Raw genomic sequence first — 25,629 nt, 5'->3', positions numbered from 1 at the left:
ATATTTTATTTGTGCAAAGATAAAATATAATCAGTTTTTACATTATAACAAAACATTTTCTAAAAAAGATAAAAATCTAAAAAATTATGACAAAAATTTCACAAAAACTCTCATAGATTTAAATTTACAAGTAAATAAAATTTACTGTTAAGTAAAGTGTTTTTATAAATAAGGATTTTCAGTATGAAATAAACAAAAATATTATGGATTTTTTTTTATACTAACAGAACAGAAATAAATAAAACTGTTTATCTAATAAAATATTTTGTTCTCAAAATTCAATATCACCTGAAAAAATTAAAATAATCAGATTAATAATAGTTGAATTAAATTTATGGCTACTAAGCTGAAATTATTTTATGATGAAATATATAACGTGTAATAATGATTGTAAGTATTATGATTGAGGTTTGAATCGCTTCCTATACGGGACAAAACCTGAAATAATCAGCCGAACAGGCCAAGGTCAGCAATCAGTGTTTATTTTCCCTTCAACAAAGAGGTTAATGTGCCAATGGGAAATATGAACGATATTGGTGATATCAACCTTTAAAAATTTACTTAATATGTTACAATTAATTAAAACTGACTCAATTCCAATGAAGGATACACTATATTTAATTATAATCTGGTATTCTTGAATTTTGATGTAAAACAATGTGATTAATTTCATACAAACCATATAATTTGATATATACCTGGAAGGAAGTTAATTATTGTTTTTAACACTAACTTACTATTAGGTTAAACAACCAGAATATTCAGAAAAGTAATCTCTGTAATTATCAGCTTTTGAAAATTTTATAACAAATCAAATTAATCAAGAATTTTGTAATGTATTATTTTGTTCTTTTATATTATAAAACTATTTCTCTAAATAAAGTTATAAATCTAATATACATATCACTGAAGCAAACACAGTTATAAATCATAAAATTAAATAATTTATCTGGAATAAATTTTAAATGATAAATGAAACTATTTATATTAGCCACATTAATAACATTTGACTGTATAAATAAAAAAAGTACTTCTTAAAAATCAGTCTTTAAAATTTTTTTTAAACAGAAATTTAGTAACTATTTATTGAACAGATATATTTAAACTTTTAGTTATTTGGAAACAACAAAGCTTACCTGCAATTTGCCCCCAAAATTTTAAATTATTTTTAGTTTTTGACAGTTGTTGCAGAAACAGGTAAAATTAAATATATTCTTAATGCTAAAAATAAATTATGTAAATTGAGGAAGTTTGTGTATATGAATAAAGTTTAATACATCTAGAGCTGATATATTTTTCTTTGATCTGGCTTCTCATGAAAAATGAAATTCTTTAACTAGTTTACTACCATAAATAACAAAAAAATCCTTTCAAGTGATAATATTTTTTCCATATTTTTTACATTAACAATATTGTTCAGGAAGTCAAAAAGTAGCATATTTACTTCTATTGATCACTAATTGAAAACTTAGTATACGTTATCCAGAATTATAACAAGTAATGTGATAATTATCTTTAGCATTTATTGGAATATCTTCTCTAATTTATGCTGAAAATTTCTTCAAGCAAAATGTCTAAGAAAAATTTGAACAATCTAGTGTTCATCAAATATTTTATACAAAACTTAGCAACGTCTTTCACAACAGACTTAAGACTAATTCTAGATATGTTTTATTGGATTTTGGACAATTGAAGACAACCAAGAAAGGATTTCCATAAATCTCTTTAAAAAAAAATTAAATAATTGCAAATTATCTCTTCAAAGTCTAAAGAATAAAATTATCATTATGATTCAGACATGTATCAATGATAAAAATGAATACATTTTAACATCTGAAGATGATCACTTTTTAAATGATAAGAATATTAGAACTGAAAAAAATATTGGATATATTAGAATAGATCAGAAAGTAAGTTACAAATATCTATACTTAGTATGCAATATCGTCATTGCATACAAATGATTATATAAATTGAAATTTCAACCATAATATTATTTTTCAGCATAGTCACCAACAGTAGTCAGACATTTGCTGTACTTGTGTAATGAATTTATCTATTAAAATTAGCTTCTTACCAAATTACTGGAACAAATCATAAACAATCAAGAACATTTAAAATGCAGTAACAAAATTTTAATAAAAACATCTAATGAACATTTGACCTTGACCAAGGTCTGCTTCAGGTTTTTAAACCAACAAAATTATTTTGTTTTTATTGGGCTGAAATTTAAAAAAATTGTAGACCTATAACTTCCCACTATTGCCTGTCCGTCCATCAGTCTTACCATTCTTGCGAATGGAGTTAGATAGATGAAAGATGAGACCAGATATGGAAACCTTAGTGACAGGAGATCCCAATTAACTATATAAGAACTTCCAATGCAAACTGGAAGTCATGTTATTTCAATTCAAAAATTTTCCCCTAAAAGGTGTTAGATAGATGACCGGCACAACTCTATTGTTAAAGGAAAAGTATAAAATTAAATAAATTTAAAATATGATCACAAATTGCAGCCTGGCATTGTGACAATGTCACATTAAATAATTGCTTGTTATTATAATTATTGCTTTGTTTTTAATAATTTTTATTGCCTTTTCTGAAACCGTGCCTTCTTCTATTTGTTAGTCTTTACGACACAGTGCCAGCACTGGTTTCTGCAAGTTTGCTTTACATTTCATAAAACCTATCTGGCAACCTGTGAGGTTCTCACCAGACACATGCTGTTTACCTGAAGTTTATTTATATTATTATTACTGTATTTACTTGCATATAAGACAAGGTTTTATTCATTTATCACAGCTTCAAATTCTTAGGTCATCCCATACATACAAGCAAAAGATTCTTTGCGTTTTTGCAAATAATTTTTGTAAACCGTGTATTCGCATTTTTTACTGGATTCTCACCTGGTGTTTAAAAACAAAAGTATTTTATTTGGGTCGTTTAAATCGTTCTTGTATATTGCCAGGAGTAAAGATGAATAGCAATAGGAAAAGCAAAGCTTTTGAATTGAATTCTAGATTGAAATTCCAAAAATCACACAGAAGCCCTATATAAGTTTTAATCCATTCCCACGTGAAAACAGATGATTATTTGGAAATCAGAATTTGGAGAAACTTATAAGTGTAATCGACGGAGAGTGGATTCGACTGTTAAGAATTGGCATAAGAAGGTTCCCGATTGTCCAGCTTTACATGAAAAAATTGTTGTCGTCGGTTTTACAAGATTTTTCCTTAAAGTTCAAAATTCTAGTAATTTTTGCAGGACAATGTGTGAATTTATATTCATTTGATATTTTACTTGTGATTAAACAAAATAAAATTAGAATTGTATTAATAAATCTAATTTTCTTTATTTTGATCTTTAAAGTCACACTTCATCCTATATGTAAGGTTGCCTTATATGCGAGTAAATACGGTATTTATTATTAACTCATGAAAACAGCATTCTGTGTATGTATCCATATTCCATTTGTTTAATAAATTATATCCGTTACATGACATTTGGCCTATTGCACAGAGATACATATCTCTGATAATTCAAAGTCATGATTATTTCGTCCTTTGAATTTCAAAAACTAATAAGGATTTCCTGTAACAGCACTGCATTACATATTGAACATGTGTTCAAAAATAGTAGAACATTAATAATTTATTGTATTGAGTTGTTTGGAAAGTAATTTTGTTTTTTTATTACTAGAGGAATTAAACGTATTTTTACCAGCTAATTTTATTTTAAACCACATTTTCATTATATACTTCGACAGCTGACATTTTAAGGCTTATTTATAAAAAAATTTTGTTTGATTCTGAACAATTGTTTTTTTTCGGTGACCCATCAAATATGGAAAATCGAAAGCATCATTTTCGGCATATTTTGCTTTTTTATAACTAAAAAATCAAAATGCTGTTCAAACAAGAAAAAAATTGTGGTACATGTTTGGAGAAGATGTGTTGAGAGAAAGACAGTGCCAAAACTGGTTTACAAAATTGCATTCTGGCAATTTTAATATCAAAGATACACCACATTTTGGATGACCATTTGAAGCCAATGAAAACAAAATAAAGGTACTGATTGAAGCAATCTGCCATATAACAACACGTGAAATCACTAAGAGATTAAATCTGTTAAATTGAACCGTTTATATTACTTAAAACGAATTGGTTTCATTTCAAAGCTCGATATATGGGTTCCACATGTTATTAACGAGAGATGCTCTCTATGGTTGGATTTTAAAGAAATTTTTTTTGAGCTTTATACCAGACAATTTAACAATTGATTCAAAAGAGTACTGCCATCGAGTAAACAAATTGAGTAATATCATCAAACAGAAAAGGCCAGAATTGATCAACAAACAAAGTGTAGTGTTTTACCACGATAATGCCAAATTTCACACAAGTTTGGTAACTCGTCAGAAACTGTTATAGCTTACTTAGATAGGATGTGTTATCATACCAACCATATTCGCTAGATCGGGCACACTCAGACTATTACTTGTTCCGGTGTATACAAATTTTTTTTAACTGTAAGACATTTACTTGAAAAGCAATGTCAAAAATCAATTGGATCAGTTTTTTGTAAACAACGATAAAAATTTTTATGAATGTGAAATCATGCTACTACCAGAAACAATGACAACAGGTATTTGACCAAAATGGTCAATATATAATTTAATAAAATATTATTTGTTATAAGAATATTGCATTTATTTTTCTATGGAAAAAACTAAATTACTTTCCAAACCCAATATTTTATATTGTACTTCATGAAAGGATTTTTTCTATTTATTTTTCATTTGTTTGGTTTAAACATTTTTATTTTAAATTTGCAGACATATCATAAATGTTACAAAAATAAGAAAAAACAGTTTATATCAATTTTACAAAATTTATTTGAAAACTTGTCAATAAAATGTTTACTTTTGAAATTTTAGTTTTAATTTACCAAATATAAACAGTTAGCATATACTCTATTCCACTCATTTTTACTAGTATAAAAAACAGAATAAATTCAATAAACTTACAAATTTATTTATTAAATTTATAGAAAAATCGAAATTGATTGAATAGTATGGCAAAATATTAAGTTAATTCATAATTGTGAAAAATGAAAATCTGTCTAAAATACAGAAAAAGGACTTAATGAGTAATTTGATGATTTTATGGTTTTTCCATACCATCATATATACACTAGTCTTTTTTTGTAATTTTTTTGGTGTATGCTATAATGATTTAGAACTTTTTGGCAGAATGTTATCTTTGAAATCATTAATAGAAAACTGTTGCTATCTATGGCTGAAATTTTCTATTATTTTGAATTTTCAGTACAAAATGATATCTTATAAAAATTAAAAATACTTCATTTGTTAATTAGATATGCAATATTTTCTTTCCTTGATGTTAAGAATAGTAACTTCAAGATCAATTTAGAATTCATTTTCAATGAATAAAATTAAATTAAAAACTATGTTTTAAAAACTTTTTCAATATAATTTTAATTCAATCAATAAAAAATATTGAAATAAATTCATGTTAATGCTAATATTTCAAATTTATACCGGTAACAATTTATTTAGAAGCTCTTAGCTTCATACTATACAAGTGATACATTAGGAAAACATAAATTGGTAAAACAGTAGATGAGTTAATAATAAATAAGGAAGTTTTTATCGTTAATGAAAGGAATGTCCGCTGTAGATATTTTGAGTTCCTAGTGAATATTCATAGATATTAAATATAGAGAAAAATATAATACAAAGAAATTACAATTTAAATATTAGATTCATAGTATTAAGTGTTTATATCATTAACATCATAATTATAATTCTGTTTATTGTCAGTGATTTTATAGCAATTATTACTGAATTAATGCTCATTTACAATAAAATAAATTTTCTATAATAATCAATATACATGTTATATACAATAACAAAATCTATAGTTCTATAACTTCGTATATATTTTAATAAAAATATAGTACTCAAACCATTCTCAAACTGCTAATTAAGAAAGCCAAAAATAAGGAATTATTAGGATGTTTTTGGCTTACTATTTGGCCAACTTCAGCTAACTACAGAAAACTAAAGTGAAGAGCATCTCTTTTGTGGATTGGATCAGATGTTACTGCTGAGCCCCAGTACTGTTGATATGTGATAAATTTAGAAAAAGGCTAAATTAGTGAAAGTACAAATAAACAAAAAAGAAACAGTAAGATGTAAAACAAGACTGCACATATAAATTTATTACATGAAACTGACAATGCAAATTAGTATAAAATTAAGGACCTAATCACACTTAATTTTATGCTATAGTCCAGTTCCGGATATATGAAACCTTTGAGGACTTCTTTTATATAAGTACATATAGTATTTCTAAATTATATCCAAATGGTCTCAAATTCAAAAACGCTTTAAACCGAGGCTTCCCAAAATAGTATCAACTCCTTATGGGTTGATGAAAGTTTGAAAGTGTTCAATGAGTGAATTATATACATATTGTATATGCATATATATATTTTAATATTGTTTAATTATTTAGCAAATATAATCATTCAAAAATTCCTGAAAATATTTTCAAACTATAAAAAAATTTATTAAAAATTAATGTATTTATACATACGGGTAGGCCTCCTACAACGCGGTAGATACGTTCCTTGAAAATACCGCGTTGTGGGAAATCGCGTTATAGAAGACACCAACTTAATACAAAAACTGGGATTCAGTTCTAAAAAGAGAAAAACTGCCTTTTATGGTGTAACATTTTCATCATTTTTTAAATTTATGTACATAAAAAGCTTAAATAAAATTCAACATCATATAAAAACTAAAAAGATTATGATTTCAAGTCAAAATCAAAAAGAAACATAATGTTATGCTCACAAATTCAGTCCTCATCGTCACTTATTATAGTTGTTCGAGAATGTTTGACTGGCCTTATTTCAAGATCTGAGCTTGTTTCTTCCAAGTTCCACTGCACTTATGTGATCCGTTGCAATTTTCCTGTTATGTGAAAGATAATTCGTTTCTAAATACCCTAAACTGCATTTTAAGAAAATTTCTGCGTTTTTCCAATCGCATTGGAGCGAAAACGTGTTGTAAAGGTACCATGTTGCAGGAGGCCTACCTATATATATATATAATGGATGGAAAAAACTTTTCTTAATGGAATTCATACATGAAAAAGGTTGGAAACCTCTGCTTAAAATATTATTTCTAATATGTTAAATAGAAAGGTTTGAGTTTCCATGTCCTTTAGATTAAGTCTTTCTTGCTATCTCAATTTTATTTCCACATTCAAGGAACTAAAGTAACTTGGTTATTTCAATTTAAATGTCTGCAAGATTTAGTCTCAAAAAGAAATGTTTATGTAACACAAACCAGATGTGAGAATAAGAAATTCAACTAGGTTTCTTATAGCATATGCATGTAACATTGATTACTGAAGAATATGGTCAACTTTCAATTTACATAGCAGTAAATAAAATCTTCATTAATTCTCATTTGTCAACAGAAAATTAAATTTTCACTAATACAAGAGAACTAGAGATACTATGTTTTAAAAAGTCAGAAAATGAGTTTTTTTAACACAATGGTACAAGGGAAGGTAGGCAATAAAACTAATAGGAAGAAGGAAAAAAATTTAGATATCGTTTCTTCAGAAAATGTTACAAAATTTGGTACCATAATGAAGCAAATAATCCAGAAATCCTGCTTTTAAAATGAAAATGTTTATACACATTGTATTCTTGTTGATCTTATCTATTTTACAGTTAGTTTAAATATCTCCAGATGCTGTATAAATTATACAGTCAAACCTGTATTTTTAGTGAATTTTTCAATACTCCATTTTGTAAAATGTATATATAATCTAGTTTGTTTATAAGTTGGTTCAATGCAGAGATTGGTTGAAATTTTGCAAAAATATTTAACTTTTAAATATACTATATTTTTGGCAGATAACTCATACTAGCATATATATACCCTACAAAAATTGCAGAATAAAAATAAAACCTTCATATAATAAGAAACATTCTTTTCTAATATTTTTTAATTACTACTATTTTCATTGAAAGCAATTAACTTATTCTCTAATAATACAAATTATTAAAACATTCAGAATAGCAGGATGTCTGAATGAAATACAGTCTAATAAATATACCTGAGACTGAATCTAAAACACAAAAGCATAATGTATCTAGTATTAACTTATTCAGCAAAAGCAGAAACCAATAATATTGAAAGTATATAAATACTGAGTAAGATAAAAAGTTGATTACAAGCATGATTAAAACAAGACATGGAAACATCTGAAAACAATACAAAATATAAAAGATCTTTAATTGGATATTTAAAAGATAAAAACAAGATTCTCAAGAATCATATAAATATGTAGACAAATTGGCTTAAACAGTCCAAGACTATATATTATATATAGGAAAGAAGCAGAAAAATCATCCAAGGTAAAGCTGGAAGGAAAGATCTTCAAAGCCTATATAAAAGAAGAGAAACAGTCCAATATAAGACACTAAATAAAAAAAATATATATAAAATTATCACATATCTCCACTTCTATTACAAAATAAAACTAATATTTGATATAATAAAAAGGAAAAATTATAACAAATTATTTGCTATGGCCAAATAATGCAAATATTTATCAAAAACTGTTTTGTAAAAATCTACATCTTTTTTCTGAGGTATGAGAAAAAATGTACAAGATATAAAATTTGTAATTTTTAGAAAATTTTTAATTTTAAAAAATGAATAATTGTTTCACAACATAGTATAACAACATATGAAATTATTGTCCATGCAGAAATAATTTGTCTCGAGGTAGACAGTTAAGCCAACATTTCATTTTAATTTTAGAAATTATAATAAATTAATTTTTAATTTAAAATTTCTGGAAAGAAAGAAGTGACCCAGAACACAACTCAAACCTGCAACTTTACTTACTAAGCAGATGTGTTGTCAGTAATAATCCTGGACCTCTGCAAGATTATGCAGAGGTCGAGGAGCATTGTAGTTGCAGGTTCAAGCCAGCTCTGGACAAATTCTTTTGTTCTAAAATTCTAAATTAAAAATATATTTATAATAATTACCGAAAGAATTTGAAAAATGGTAACCAAGTTGTCAGGTCATATTAGCCTTAGGTTTAGTATTAGTTTTTAAATGCAAATAGAGAAAAATTTATATATATATATATAATATTTCAGTTACTTCTCAATAATTTTGTTCAGCTCGTCTTAAACTTACTTATAAAAGCAGAAATATTGATAAGTACATTCATTAATAATTAACATATACACTAGATGATTGGTTAATGAACATAATCCATTCCAAGACCATGTTCGTTACTCCAAAAAGTTTCGAATTGTTGCCTGAAAACAAGGGAAGACCAATCGATATTCATTATTTTACGTCACTTCTTCTTGTGTTTGTTCTGTGAGGTGTTCGTTGTCTAAACATAAAAATCTTTTGCAAAAGTGTTTGTTATCCGATTTGTTTGTTAACCAATCACCCACTGTATTAGTAAGTTATTTAAAATAATTTTATATTTATTGAATATCAAAATAAATTTTCTTTTTAAATTTGCAACAGTTTTTAAATATTAAGCATTTGTTCAAGCTACAGTTTTTTCAGATTACTATTTGATTGGTTAGAAAGTTACTTAAGTACAAAATTGTTTTGATGAGTAAGAATCATTCTAGCTATTCAATAATAGCATATTATTGATATTTGATTTAAAAATAAAACAATTAATATTTATTATTTTTTTCCTTTTCTTTTTCAGAAATAAAAACCATGTCTTGAATGAGTAATGTGAAAATCCAGGATAGTTAAACCTCTGCCACTGTTGGAAATTTTGTAATGTATTTAGGAATTTATTTTTAATTTATTTTATAAAACATAACAAAACACAAGATGAACAATATATTTTCACATTTTAAAATGCTAAAATTGGGAAAAGATTTAAATTATAATTTATAATTATAGTTTTGATAACATAATAAAAAATTCATAAAATAAAATCCAAATTTTATACTAATTCATAAATTCTTGACAATATATTATAAACACAAATTAATATATCATTGATTATTTAAATATCATGATATATGAACAAAATAAACTACTCATTTCATACCAGAAGTTAATTCAATAAAAAATAAATGTTTTCAATTGCTTTTAATGATCATCTCAGATTCTGATCAAACAAGATATATACTGTACCTTCACTTGATTATCAGTTTTTGCATATTCTATATCATTTTCATTTAATACATTTTAAGAGTTTCGATATATAATTTATATGTATGTACTAAACATGTATGTATGTCACATTCTATGACTATCATGGGTACACAAATTCAAATTTTGAGACCATTATTTGAATTTCTCGTTTAACCATAATCACGGCCCTCGCCTCTTATGTAACAGATCCAGACATAGTAGCTGACTTTACCCAAGCCAATCTCCTTCTAGCTGTGCCTCCCAATGAACACCTCAAATGGTTAGAGGCTATGCACATCTTTAAATCCTCCATCACAACCACATGCATAAATTTTAAAGAGGAGATGTTTTGTCATTGGCCTGGCAAGAGTTGATTCACAGCAGGCTCTAGCCACTCGTAGTATCCAGGCAGGCTGACTTGTTGCACATGCGTGACACAGTTTTTGTAAATCGTTTCGAACTCATGATTGAACTGTTATTTAAACAGTATTTGTTAATAGAATATCCATCTAGGAATGGTTAAGAACCTGATGCAGAGCCCAGAAGGGGTTTGAAAACGTTTGTTTTTTTTCCGATATTTTGTTATCACACCGTAACTGGTTCCGTCTACATAGTTTTTTAAAATAAAATAATCAACCATTCCAACTTCAGCAAAAATTCTTTAATCCTAAGAACGTTTTCAAACGCATTAAGCGTCCATCTTCAGTTACATCTTTAAATTAAATATGAAATTCGAACAAATATTAAATTCGAACAAATATTACGTAAATTAACAGTATGATAAAATAAATAAGCAATGAGCGCAGAGAAGTACACAATGCATTAATTATAGGGACACTGGGCTGGTGGGCTTTCCACAGCTTGGAAATCTTTGTGCGATGATTTGGGCTAAACATAGAAGTACGATAATCCTAGAGCTGATATTGTTTTTAAATCTTTAATGACGGATGAAGGCAATTGTAAAGAAATACTACGATAATCTGTGATTGGTTTAAACCGCACGTTGGTTTTTTGTTTCGTTTTTATTTTTTGTTTTATTTTTATTTTTATTTGTTTATGAAATATTGGCATAATTTTTGTAAATTACGATAATCCTGTTTATTTTATTTTATTTTTATTTTTTATGTATTTATTTATTGTATCGTACCGTTAATTTACAGTAATATTTGTTCGAATTTCATATTTAATTTAAAGATGTAACTGAAGATGGACGCTTAATGCGTTTGAAAACATTCTTAGGATTAAAGAATTTTTGCTGAAGTTGAAATGGTTGATTATTTTATTTTATATTGTCTCTTCAGTAAGGAAATATAGTTTTATTTATAGTTTTTTAATCATAATCTGATAATGACCACTAAAATTAAATAAAAATAGTTATTTTTATATTGAATTCACTGCTAGTATGAAATGAAAAGTTTGTTTTGTTGTACATTACCCATATTTTTGAGATGTATAGTAAGTTCATTCAGATTTTTGATTACTTTTTTGTTTTGGATGTTATCAAGAGTTTATAATAACTGATTTATATATGTAAATATAAATGTCTTTACAAAACCCAATACATTACAATAAATCTACAACAACTGCCATATGATTCTTTTCTTCCAGTTTAATCTAAAATTATTTAATTATATTATAATTATTACATTTAATATGAGATGGTGCCTAATGCCTCCCTCTAGGGTCAAATTTATTAATAATTTATAATTATTATAGTTGTTATTTAACCCAATGTCATATGGTAGTTGTTGTAGATTTATATATGTAATTTGAAGTGTAATTATTATCTGTATATAAAATCAATCAGTTCTTAAATCAACAGAAGTATTTTTCATTTCTTATCTAAAAATATGAACAAACTTATTACACATCTCAATAATTAAAATTTTTAACAATGTTAATATACTAGCATTAATACAGGTAATTAGTACTTTTAAAATTTTGTATGATAACATTTGATCTAATTTTATTGTACTTTGCAAAGTACAACAAATCCTGCTCATTATAATCAGGATATCATTTAATGTTATCAAAATCTATTAAAATTTTCATCATATAATATTTACAATAAATGAGTTTTGCAGTTAGTTGCTACATTGCTTATCATTATACTCATAATTAGCAAAATAATGTAATCATCATTAATTGGATTTATTTGAAATTGTATAGTGATACTTTACATTAATCTTTTATAAAATAACTACTAGCAAAAAGTAAGTTGAATCAATGAAATACTACGTGGATTATATTATGGTCAAAATGATTGTGTATAAAATAATTAATTCCTAATTCTTGAAGAAAAAGATAAAAACCAAAACTTATAGGATAAATATAATGCTTATAAATTTAGCAGCAGCTCTATACTTTTCCATTAGAATAGGCAGCAACAAAAAATAAAAATTGTGGAATCATTTTAACTAACATACAGCCACAAAAGGATTAAAACACACTAATATAATCCAAAAAACATATAAAATATTTGGATTTATTCATTTTCAATGATCATATTTTCACAAATATACTTTAATTAAATTACAGAATTATGATTTGCTGTTTGACTGCTAGGATAGTAAATTTCAATCACACCCAAACAAATTTTTTGTTATTATAGAATTTTATACGTTTTAATCTTAAAATTTTGAATTTAACACTTGTTTGTTGCTACAGACGTTGATATAAAATGAAACAGTTAAACTTAAATAAATATACCTTTGCAATATAAAATAGTATCATATATCTATTCATAAATCAACTATGGCAGAATTTATTTTAGTTTATAATACCCATGAAACTAATACTTTTATTAATAAGTAAATAACGTTCATTATTCAATGATCAACATCTGCATTTCATAATTATTAGAACTGAAATTTCTGTAAACTTAATTGTTGTTATTAGTTTTTGCCTGTAAGGAAAAACTGATAACGCTTTTACAACTATCATTTATTAAAACTTAAGTCTTAACAAGGGATGCATTTTCTTTTTATTAAGGATATTCTCAGATCACTTTTGATATATAAATCCAAATTTCTTCAATTGGGATCCAACAGATTTAGGTTCTTATTTTCTCCTATTTGTGCCTAAATTCAAAACCAGGATCATGAGTTATAAGTCAACTATAAAACATGGTTAATATCTGTATTCTAATTTAAATAAATCAAGAAACACTGAATGAGATGTGATCAATGTTTCAGAATGAATAGAACAGCAATTAAAGCATTAAATAGCATTAAAAATCATCATATTGGTTCAAGTTGTAATCATTACCAAAAATATTTTCTAACAATAAGAAAACACAAAGAAAATTGTTGTGAAGATTCCTTAGTCTATACAGTAATACCTCGACTTACACTACCCCGACTTATGCGAACCCGGAGTTATGTGATTTTCAAATCTTGACGATTCGTCTTTTGTTTGAGTGCCACGCAACTCTTGATTACTCACTCCCCCCTCCCAAACTATTGTTCAGCTTACATGTTCGGACGTGACGCATAGCTACAATTTATTTTGTGTTATTTATTTCTGTGTTTGTTATATCTATGGAGATTTGAGACTCTACTCCAAATGAAGTAGAACTGATTCTTCTGCATCAAACAAAAAAAGAAAAACTTTATCTTTAGTATGTAAAGTTAACATTATTAAAGACTTCGATACAAAAATGAAAATTTGTGAATTGGCAAAACTTGATCCTTTAGACCCAGTTCAATCAGTTGATCGAATGACGGTTGGAAACTTGACAGAAGGCCTCAGTTTAATTGAAAAGAGGTTACAAATTTTAGAAAATATAGGCTCCAACAAAGAGTGCATTTCTTCTACAAAACGAGAAATAAAATAATTATTAGCATGCTAAGAGGAAATTTTGCGGGAGAAAAAAATCTTTGAGCCATCAGGCGAATTTGTTAGATTTTAGGAAGCCTTCTATACCAAAATAACTTCGGTTTACAATTTTAATAATATAATTTGTTATACATATGTATTATCTAAGATTTTATTAAACATTTTTTTCTAAATTATTGTTTTCTTTAGTCTCTGGCCCCAATTAAAAATAATTTGTATGTATTTAAATGCGAAGTTATACCCTGACTTATGTGAATTCAACTTACGTGGTTATCACTCGGTCCCACCTATCACGTAAGTTCGGGGTATTACTGTATTTATCAATCAAGAGAAATACAGTTGATGAATAATTATATATTTATTCCTTTAATAAATAGTTAATTGACTATAACGTAAAATTATACAATAACAACAATAAATCATATAAAGAATATATTATTTATTCACTCTTTAATTGCTATAGTTGAGAAAGTAACACACAAACACCAAAAAACCAATTACAAAATACTAAACCTTTACTATTACTAACATTTTCATTCATCTAAAATGATCATCGGGTAATTAGAACAAAAACAATACAAAACACTTTTCAAATTAATCAAATACAGTCAAAATTTAAACAGATGGAATACAATTAAAATTTTAATATTGACATGCTTAGTCACATCACATTATTCATGAAAATAAATTATTAATTAACAATGAAATATTACCCCTATACTAAATACCATTCCATCATAATTAAAAATGGATTAGGTGAGAGGTTTTAGGGAAGCTGTTTTTATTGCTATGAATTGAAAAAATAAATTAAAGTAACATTAGTCATAAAGGAAATTGTGCTTATTGAGTAAGCAAGCATGTAAGCATGTTAAATGGAAAAAAGCATGTATTAAGCCATTGAAATGTAATGAGAAGTTGAAAATTAGTGGATGAAATACAGATTTATAATCTAATAGTCAAAATCTAGACTAAAAATATATTTAAATATATATATTATATATATAAAAATATATATTTCCTTATTATCAGTAAAAGCAGTGATATTAAAATATATATATATATAAAGTTTTTGTAATTAACTTTTAATGAATGTTATATTTAAAACTAACAAAAGTTATCAGTTTTACTGTAAGAAGAAAATGAAAGTAGTGAAGAAGCACCTGTATGAGAGATTCTTTCAGTTTTAATACTTATGAACTGCAGATGTTTATCATTATTACCGTATTTTACGGACTATAAGACGCACTTTTTTCTTCGAAAAATTGCCTCCAAAATTTAGGTGCGTCTTATAGTTCGTAGCGTCTCATAGATATTTTTTTTAAAAAAAATTCCTTAAAAATTAAGGTGCATCTTATAGTCCGTAAAATACGGTAATACTGATTAGAAATAAAAGTAAATTTTCATACAAATAAATTTTGCTACAGCATTTCTAATGTGATCTCTCTTTTTTGTCTTCTATCATATGGTTAACATAGAAGCAAGAAGTCCAGAGCAAAAATTATGATTTTTGCATAATTATTCATAGTCCCCAAAAAGTTGATTTTTTCATTATCATCATGCAGAGTAACTTGAGATACTTTTCAACTTTGCATAGTTGCAATTTAGTAACTGATTAACTTATGATGTACAAATGGATTTAAATTTTAAGTCTTCTGGAGATGTTCATTTCATTTTTACAATTTGACTTTGAAAAGAGTAATATCTTTTTTATTTTTCAAATAGTTAATATAACAAGTGTCTTAATTTTAAGACCATGTAAGCAGACTGGGGGTGACTTGAGAAAAAAAATCCCTTGATACAAACACATTTTGATAGAATTTATTCAAGAATTGCAATATAACAACTATAAAGTAAAAAAGAATGTACAGCAAAAACTTAAAAAAGTTTCAAAGGAGATCAATTATTCAACCCAATTGGAAAACAATGCTTGCCCATTCAGGCAAAGGCCTTCGACTAGAAAGGATATGATTTCCTTTGACTTTTGCTGTATCTTTGATTTAGGGAATTCATGAACATTGTTTGCCTTTTGACTCTTAAAAATTTACAGTCAAATTGATACTCTGGCTGTCTGATAAATTTTTTAAAATCATCTTTCTTCTTTGAAGCTTAACAAAATCCACCTCATTGGCATCTTTCTCATTCTGAAATTTTTCCAGTCCATTCAATATATTGATGGTTGAGTATGCATCAGAATCCTCATCTTCTGAATCACATCTCCTTCTTTTACTGTTAGTAATTGAGGAATGACCAGAGAATGATGTAATCAGTTAAGCAAGAATGTTCTGGGAGAATGCCATCCATGATTTCTTTTGTTTCTTCATTGGTTTGTTTTTTAAATTAAGGATGCTTTTACCTTGTTTAGCTGCCATTTATTTTATTATTTTTTGGAGATTTTCCAAAAACTGTGTTTTTCTTGCATAAATTTTTAAAATGCATTATCAATTGTTATTTCATCAGTTTTAGCCTCAGTTTTAGCCTCAGATGTGATGAAAGGTATGTGCTTCAAAACCATACAAATTCCAAATGTACAGAAATCAACAATAACATTTTGTGCAGCCTTACCATCTTCATTTATTTGGTTGAAACACTTTTTTAGAACATGGGAAAAACATCTTTTGGAGTAAATCTCTCTTTCTATTCCTCAGTTTTCATTCCAGAAGTATTTTACACTGACAGGATTTCAGTGGCAACAGGCCAAAAAGTAAGCTATTTTTGTAGACTGGAAGGTATGGGTGCTATTGGGAGGAAGCAATATGAAGTTTATATTATATTTGATGATTAATTACAGAGACAAATAAGTAGCTGGAAAGATTCTACTAGCTTTCACTTCTTTAGGCAATTTTTTGAAATATACCAATGCCATGTATTCAGATTGATCTTGAAAAATCACATCATTGAACCAAGAGGACTTAGATCAATTATAAGGCCATTAGAAATTTAAGATGCACACAGATGTTCTCTCTTATAAATGATATAAGGCAGAAACAAAATGCTGCAGTTCTGGTAAACATAACTGATTGGTTGCTTTCTAACAAATCAATCAATTGATGGATGTGTTTAGAGCTACATCTGCTGATTACTTGACCCTTCCTTGATTACTGTCTCAGGTTTAATGCCTTCTAAACTTATTTCTAATTCATCAAAATACTCATTATTGACTTTAGAACTGACAGATGCTGAAATCTCTTCATTTTGTCATACTATCAGATTGATAATATGTAGGTTGTTTTTTTTTAAAAACATCCTACGGTCCATAAAAAAAAAGACAAGTGGAAATAACAAAATGAATTTATTACCAAAAGTTAGGTATAAATATGGTTACTTTTCAACATAATCACCATGAAGATTGAGGCATATGTCATATCTGTGGACGAGCTTTAAAATCCTCTCTCCATAGAACATTGCCGCCAATGACTTGAGATGGGTCTAACATTGTTTTGAAGATCTTCATTAGTCTCAACCTCTGCCCTCCTAGCCACTTTTTCTGTTCAGGAAAGAGGTGGAAGTCGCTCAGTGCTAAATCAGGGCTATACACTGGGTGTTTAAAGGTGGTGAAGACTTCCACCTAACTTGGAACTTTTTAATATGTGAAGACTTCCATCTCTTTCCTGAACTGAAAATGTGGCTAGGAGGGCAGAGGTTTGAGACTAATGATGATCTTCAAAACAACATTGTTAAATATTAATATCAAATATGATAGGTGTTTTATATATTTCCGTAAGTGTCTGTCTCTTTAATCCAAATAAAAATAATTTCGGTAGACTATCACACAGCCATCAGGTTATTATATTTCCATATGCATTTTGGGCTTATTTAGTTTCTAAGCTCTTCTTCAGTGCAATTCGCTTTTTTAAAAATTTTCCGTTACATTCATACGATACTTCTGGTTCTGTTTTCACAAACCATAGCCATATATGGGATAATATTATAAATATTATCCCATATATGGCTATGGTTTGTGAAAACAGAACCAGAAGTATCGTATGAATGTAACGGAAAATTTTTAAAAAAGCGAATTGCACTGAAGAAGAGCTTAGAAACTAAATAAGCCCAAAATGCATATGGAAATATAATAACCTGATGGCTGTGTGATAGTCTACCGAAATTATTTTTATTTGGATTAAAGAGACAGGCACTTACGGAAACATTGTTAAATCCATCTCAATTCACTGGCGGCAACATTCTATGAAGAGGGGATGGAAAAGTTCATTCACAGATATATAAATGCCTCAATCTTCACGGTGATTATGTTGAAAAGTAACCATGTTTGTACCTAACTTTTGGTAATAAATTCATTTTGTTATTTACACTTGTCTTTGTTTTATGGACTATCAGACATTGTAAAAAAACCACCCTTGTATTTCTATATGACAGTTGAAAAATCCATGCAAGTAATCACATCTTAGTGAATTGTTTTTGAATTTCTTGGTAGTAAGATCATTACTGTTTAAGCAAGAATTGACTAGATATCACACATCAAGTGATATGAATGGGAAACTCCATTTACTAGCAAGTTCAAGATTTTCAACCAATTTTATGGTTTCAGAACCCAGAAGAACATATGTGCATCACAACAGAAGTTTGGTGTTTCTTCTTTATCTTCCTATCTATTGCATACCTATGAATTTTAAACCAAATCTCAAATGTCCTCAGAGATATACTATATAATCTCTCCTTGACAGCTTTATGCATCATTTCTTCATTATAGTCAACATATTTGCAAGCACCAAGTTTCCTTTTGTAATATCTCATAATTATCTGTAACAAACAAGCAAGGTAAAAGTTAAGATCATTTCATTATGGTAGCTATCATTTTATATTCATTAATTTAAAAAAATTGAGAAACTATCTCAAGATGTCCACAAAAAATTACTTTTTAAATTATTGCCAATAACTTTTTTAAATGCTGCAAATTAAGCTAAAAAGTTTGGTTACATGGACCATAATATAAATTTTAAACAAAAGATATAATTAAACCAGAAGTAATAGCTTCTGAAATCTAAATAAAGTTTTTACAGCCTATTTGAAAATTTCAATTTTTCATAATAAAAGAAAAATTTGTAAAAATTACTCACCTTGCTTATAGTCTCTAGACAAATAACAGCACATCAACCTTGTACTGTACATACATATATAAGAATAAGCTCTTACTTTTGTTTGTTTCAAACTCACAGAGCTATCAACTAGTGGGTGAAAAAGTGAAGTTTCATCTCAAGCCAGCTGCATGATGCTAAGTTATATATATGTTAATATAAAAATTTATATAAATTTCATATTCAAATATTCTATATTTTTGTAAAGAACATTGAAAAATTGTTATTTTCTTGCCTAAATGTTAATAACTATCAGGTCTACTGCTTGCACCTAGCTACACCTGCTATTGTAAACATTATGTATGATAGATTTGTTTACAAATCTATCATAGGAAGAATGAATATATTGAAAGCACATACAAGTTATAACTGCTTAGTTTTCTTCCTACAAATAATCTAGCACTTTAATTTTTAATACTGTCATTACAAATCAACAATGTCAACTGATATTGTTGATTTATAAAGCTAAGAGAAAAAAACTAATAAAAATCTTGTATAGCTGACATTCACAATGCACACCAATATAAAACAACATTTACTATCATATAAAAATACAAGCTAAATAATTCAAGAAATCATAAAATAGTATCCACTAGCCTGATCTATGGTTCACAGTCAACAAATGATAACATAAATCATAGCATGCATTAAGATTTTAAAAAGTTAAGATTTAACTCTCTTTATTCATTGTTTTATGTTTTAATTATTCTGCAATTCAGCAAATTTTAGTTTTTCAAATATGAGATATGGTTGCAAATATGCAAAATACATGAATACAGAATTTTTATTCTATTCAAGACATTATTTAAAGCAACGATTATAATATAATCAAGACAAATAAATATTTTCATAAAATTCTTTTCTAAATAACATTTATTTTCTATTTTTCTTATTATATAGAATTTATACATTAACCATGATAAGATTATTGAGTGGAAAACAAAAAATATATTTTATTAATAAGTTTTTAAATTGAAAATTACAGTTACTCAGAAGTACAGTTACAAAACATTATATAAAAGGAAATTTTAAGATTGACATATAGTATTCAGTATAAACAAACACAAAGTAATTTTGGAAGTTTTTCTTTTATGTAAAGCAACTACTTATTTTAATCACAAATATTGTCATCAGTCATTTATGTTATCACAATTAGCAGGTCCTAAAATGTATCTTAAAATACACACAAAACTTTGTTTATTGTAATCAAATTCTGCTTATAATTATCATTATTTTCAGGTAAATAGACATTTGTATTTTATCATCATCAGCCTCAAGATATGGCTGATAATATGAAATCATTATCAGTCTTAACTAGTAGTTTAAATGTTAAACATTAATTATTTTAATTGTTATTTGCTCAGCATATAGTGTCAAATTGCAAACACTTGTCATTTTAGACATATTTAATTGTTTTTTTAACATGTCCTTTTAATGTCAGAGTCAATAAAACCAAAATTACCACCAACTGTGATGCTATTGTTAACTATTTAACCTTGTTTATTTTTATATAATTACTTATCAGTACAGAAAATCCTAAAGTGATTACAATAAGTAGATTCTACCATATTAATAGAATTGTTTTTATTTCATAATATATGAAGGCTTCAAAAAGTTTCCACTAATGGCTCACCATTGCTTACAGTGAAGTGCCGTATATCAATAAAATAGGAAAAACATTAGTGTGCAAACTTCTTCAGTTGTTTGACAACGTGGTAACAAATACATTTAAAATATCAGGAGCATCCAAAAGTGATAAACAAGCTGTTATTTAGTTTTAGTATACAGAAGAATATCAACAAGTTGAAATTTATCACAGTACATCCACACCTTAAATCTCCAGCAAATATTAGTAAATTTTTGCTGAAGATTTAAAGTGTGGATGTATTAATGACATTTACTAATGTTTTTGACCAAATTCAATGTTCTCCTTCAAGTAATCTCACATCAAAAACAAATATAACATATATTCCATATGCTTAAAGAAAAATTTGAATTTTACAGCATTAAAGTGAACATTACAAAAAAAATTTAAAGTTTGTTACAAAATATATTAAAATAGAATGCATATATCACCAATTTAAACTTAATGAACTTAAAAATTGCACAGCTTAACAAGAAAATTACAAAAGTTTAAATTTCTCATTGCAGGAAAAAATAAAATAAATAAATAATAATAATAATAAAACAGTCAAAATTGCTATACATTTAAAATGTTTAAACATTAAATGACTAAACAAAACGATAGTAAAATAAATTGCAATACACAAAGTATTTAAACTTTAAGGGATAACAAACATAAACCAAGCAGTACACATCAGCATGATTCTTCCTGGTCTCATCAGATTTACTAAATAATCTCACATAACAATTTCCATGCATTGGAAATAGTCTTTGTATCTTGGGAATTAATACATTAGCTCTTCCTAGTTGATTTATAAATTTCCATCTTCTCCAGAATTATTTTTAGCTTTCCCTCACTATATACTTCCATTGCAGGCACCAATGTAAAAATGGCCAATACGGTTGATTGCAACCCTTTCCTGTATATGGTAATTTATTTTAGTATTGTTTTGTTTAGTTGCTCAATGTTTAAACAGTTTAAATGGCTAACAATTTTCACTGTTATTTTTGTTATATTTTCAATAATGGGAAATTTAAACTGTCATAATGTTCTTGTTAAATTATGGCATGTTTAAGTTCCATTAAGTTCAAACTGATGAAATATGCATTTTATTTTAACATATTATAGACAACTGTAAATTTTCTGTAATGTTCTCTTTAAGTTTAAGTACTGTATACGAAATGCATGTTCTCTTTGTTTTTTTTTATTTGAAAGCACCTGAGGGAGAATATTGAATATGTCCAAAAAAGTTAGTAAATATTAAATGTTTTTGGAAGATATAAAGTGTGGATATATTTAGTTAAACAGAATCCAATTGACAGTCACTAAACAAATTTATTGTCCTACATTAGCAACTTACTATAAACTGATACTGTCTGTTCAAAACAATGATAATGGAATGGTTGACAACACAAGATTTTCTGTGAAGTGGGAGACCATCCACATCAATGCCAGATCAAATTAAAAAGTAGATGCAGGCATACACCAGAATAGATGTATTTCAACTAATGCAATATGAAAAGAGATTTGCATCTCAACTGGATGTGTCTGCTCAATATCATAAAGGTTTTAGGTTACAACAAAGTGTGTTCTATCTGGATCCTAAAGTATTTTAGCAACCATCAGAAATCTCAAAGAATGTTGTTATCTCTGATGCAATTGAAATGCTACAAGAAAGTAATGACTTCTAGATTGCCACAGATGAAAGGACTTTGACCATAAAGCACTTTTCCTGTTAAATTTGAAACCACCACTTAAAACACTATCATTGCCAATTTGTAACAATGGGTTGATTGCATAAGGCAATCAATAACAAGTGTTGTAATAAACTCACGTACAAAGTCATATTGATCCACGTCAAACAACATGTTGCTGGGGTCAATGAAAATAAACTGGAGTGATTCAGATAGGAATGTAGTGTTTTCCATCTGAATCACCCCATCCACTACAGAGTCATGACATGTAATCTTGCAACCTTTGGATTTTTGTACCCATGAGAAAAGCATTAACCATTACAAGATCCACTAGACTTTCGTATCTAATCGGTAAAAGTACTATAACTCGCACACTATTTAAGAATAGCCAACCAAAAGAATTCTTTCAGGAAGGAATATTTTGTTTAGTGACACTCTGGGTTAAGTTTTTCAATGCCTATGAGATGTCTTTTAGAATATTAAGAAACTCAGAGAATATTCCATGTTCTCTGAGTTGTTGTCAATAAACAGAAAATTTTTGAAGCCCTCATACATAAAAATTTTATATGATTTTCCTTAGAATAGTTAACTTTTGTACAATATGTCAAAAACAAACTGTCATTTATTCAAATAACTTTTTGTCATCATAATTTTATTTATACAGTGTGTCCCAAAAGTCTCCATATAGTGTCACAAATCGAGTCCACCAGTGGCCGAATAAATAAAACCATTGAACACTGGTAGTTGGTCATTGGTTTGTGCCTGACCAACGGGCTGGCCACCATGCAGTGTTGTGGGTTTTCTTCATGTGTCTAACACTTAAACAGAATCCAGTTTCTACATAGGAAGTCCTGCTAGAAGTTATCCCATTGGCAAATCACCCATGCGTTCCATTGCCTTACTCCATCAATTCACTGACACAAATCTTAATGCTGACATTTTAATGTTTTGTGAATAAAGTTACATTTCACCTTTGTATATATATGGAAACTTTTGAGACACCTCTATATAAAAACTACAATATTTAGTATTATAAATTTTCTGTAAAGTTTGTCAATTTGTTTCCTAATAAATATTTATTATTAGGAAACAAATTAAGATTTCAAAAATTTTTTACAAATGTTTTCATCTTTTTAGTAAATAAAAAGTTTCATTAAACTTACCTTAATTCTCTTGCATTCTTGGACACATTTAGTAAGTATATATAAAGGTCCTTTATTAAAAGATGTTTTCATTCGTATTATTACATCCTGTTTTTGATGTTTAGAGATATTTGAAGTGGAAGGCTCTTCAGAGGTTTGTTGTAGGACTTTTTCATTTTCCTCCTTTGAAACATAAAATATTAAAATGTTATTATATTTTAATATTTTATTTAAATTTGTATTTTAAATTATTCAACAGAAAATTTAATAATAAATAACTAAAACAAATGTAATATATTATTGAGAGATACCAGGATAACTTTAAGAATATGACAAAATAATTAGTTTTTTGATTATTTTCAATCATATTCTCAAATAAAGCAAAATATTAAAGTAATAGCTATTTAAACTCTGAATTATAATTATCTTAAAATTATTTGTTCCAATAAAAATAAGATCTCATTATTGTCAAAGATTAAGCAAATAAGATAAACATTTTACTGAAAGAAATTACATATGCAGGAAGTCTTCAACTTTTGGATAACTCGCTTTTTCATAAATAACACCCTTCTATATGTCTAAATTGCTTTTTGTACATCAAATTATCTCTTATACAGCTGACAAAAATTTTGAGTTATCATGATGTAAAACTTTGTCAGACTGCAGACCTTTAACCATAGATTAACCAGAAAACAGACAATAACAATTAATTTTTGTCTATTTTCTGATTAAGTTATGGTTTTAATATTTTAGGCACTGTAACACATTACCTGTATGCAATTTCAAAATATAAAGTTTTTATGTAACAATAAATCTTCATATTAAATGAACATAGAAATCCATTTGGTTTCAAATCTATTAAATTTTTATTGTATGAAATCTACATATATAAGCTATATAATCAATTGCAATATTATTTATTGTCATGCTCATTATCTAAAATAACGATATTGACATTGATCAACATTAAGTATAAATTTATTTGAAATTAGGAATAGTGATATTTAAACTAACCTTACAAAACAAGTATAGTAAGTTTGTGTGTATAAACTATTGATTATCTGTGTTTAAAAGACAATTTGAAAAGAGATCAGGTTATGCAAAGGTGCAGTTTATATAGCTATTTGAATCTTTAAACCTAAGCGTGCACCTATATAGTAATGATTGCTTTCATAATACAAGGTACAGGTACATGCAGGGCATTGAGATTTTTCCCAGGTCCATAGAAATTTAGGGGCCTGTAATGGTTTCTACCCCTATAAATTAATGTTATTTTTGCTAACAAAAAATAAAATCTTTAAGACTGTTTTTATTAATAAAGAAACATTTTATGTATTTCATTTGTTCAAATAAAAAAAAAATGGCAAAAAGGACCCCATTCTACCCCAGACTTCATACAAGCTCTTGATGGCCCTGGGTACATAAGAGAGCAGATTATGTGGTTTTATTATGTGGTTATATATACAAAAATACAGTAATAATAAAAAAAAGTTGAAGCAATGAAACAGTATTATAATGGTAATATTACTATTAAAATGACCACATGTATAATGATTACATATGGTCATTTTAATAGTAACTCAAAGAAAAATAACAAAAAGTTTTTAAAGTAAATAAATTGTTTATAAATTGGAAAGAGTTATACAAATCATTTCCATTAGAATGACAGTCATCAGAAAAAAAATAAAATTATGCAGTCATTTTGACCAACGTGTGATCTCTCAAGGATTGAGTATACATAGAACTTTATTGTTAAATTTTATAAAGTTTTAAATTTTTTTACTGTATTATAGAAAATATAAAACCCTATTTTTATATAATTCATTTTTGAATCTTAATTATTGATTAAAATATTAAACATTAGTTGAAGAAAATTAAATGGTAACATTAAAATGTTTCTTTGCACTTGCAAATCCACTTCATAAGCAACATATAATGCAATTTGCAAACTAGTATCTGCCATAAACAGTAAATAGGAAAAACTGAATTAATATTATGCTTTTTGTCC

The 25,629-nt window shown here is 27.0% G+C and overlaps 1 protein-coding gene across 1 annotated transcript in view; it reads right to left on the bottom strand.

The window, feature by feature from the left end:
* The window catches only part of Lsm11 (U6 snRNA-associated Sm-like protein LSm11), a 37,069-nt gene that overhangs the window by 1,336 nt on the left and 10,104 nt on the right, over window positions 1–25,629 (bottom strand). Inside the window, exon 2 of the mRNA XM_067284352.1 lies at window positions 23,643–23,804. Coding sequence (XP_067140453.1) covers window positions 23,643–23,804 — 162 coding nt within the window. The remainder of the gene's footprint in view (window positions 1–23,642; window positions 23,805–25,629) is intronic.

Source organism: Centruroides vittatus, unplaced genomic scaffold (genome assembly GCF_030686945.1).
Source record: "Centruroides vittatus isolate TY-2023 unplaced genomic scaffold, ASM3068694v2 scaffold_1167, whole genome shotgun sequence".
In the NCBI taxonomy this organism is placed as follows: domain Eukaryota; kingdom Metazoa; phylum Arthropoda; class Arachnida; order Scorpiones; family Buthidae; genus Centruroides; species Centruroides vittatus.
Note: the sequence above shows the minus strand (reverse complement) of the source record. Positions and strands in the feature narration are given on the sequence as shown.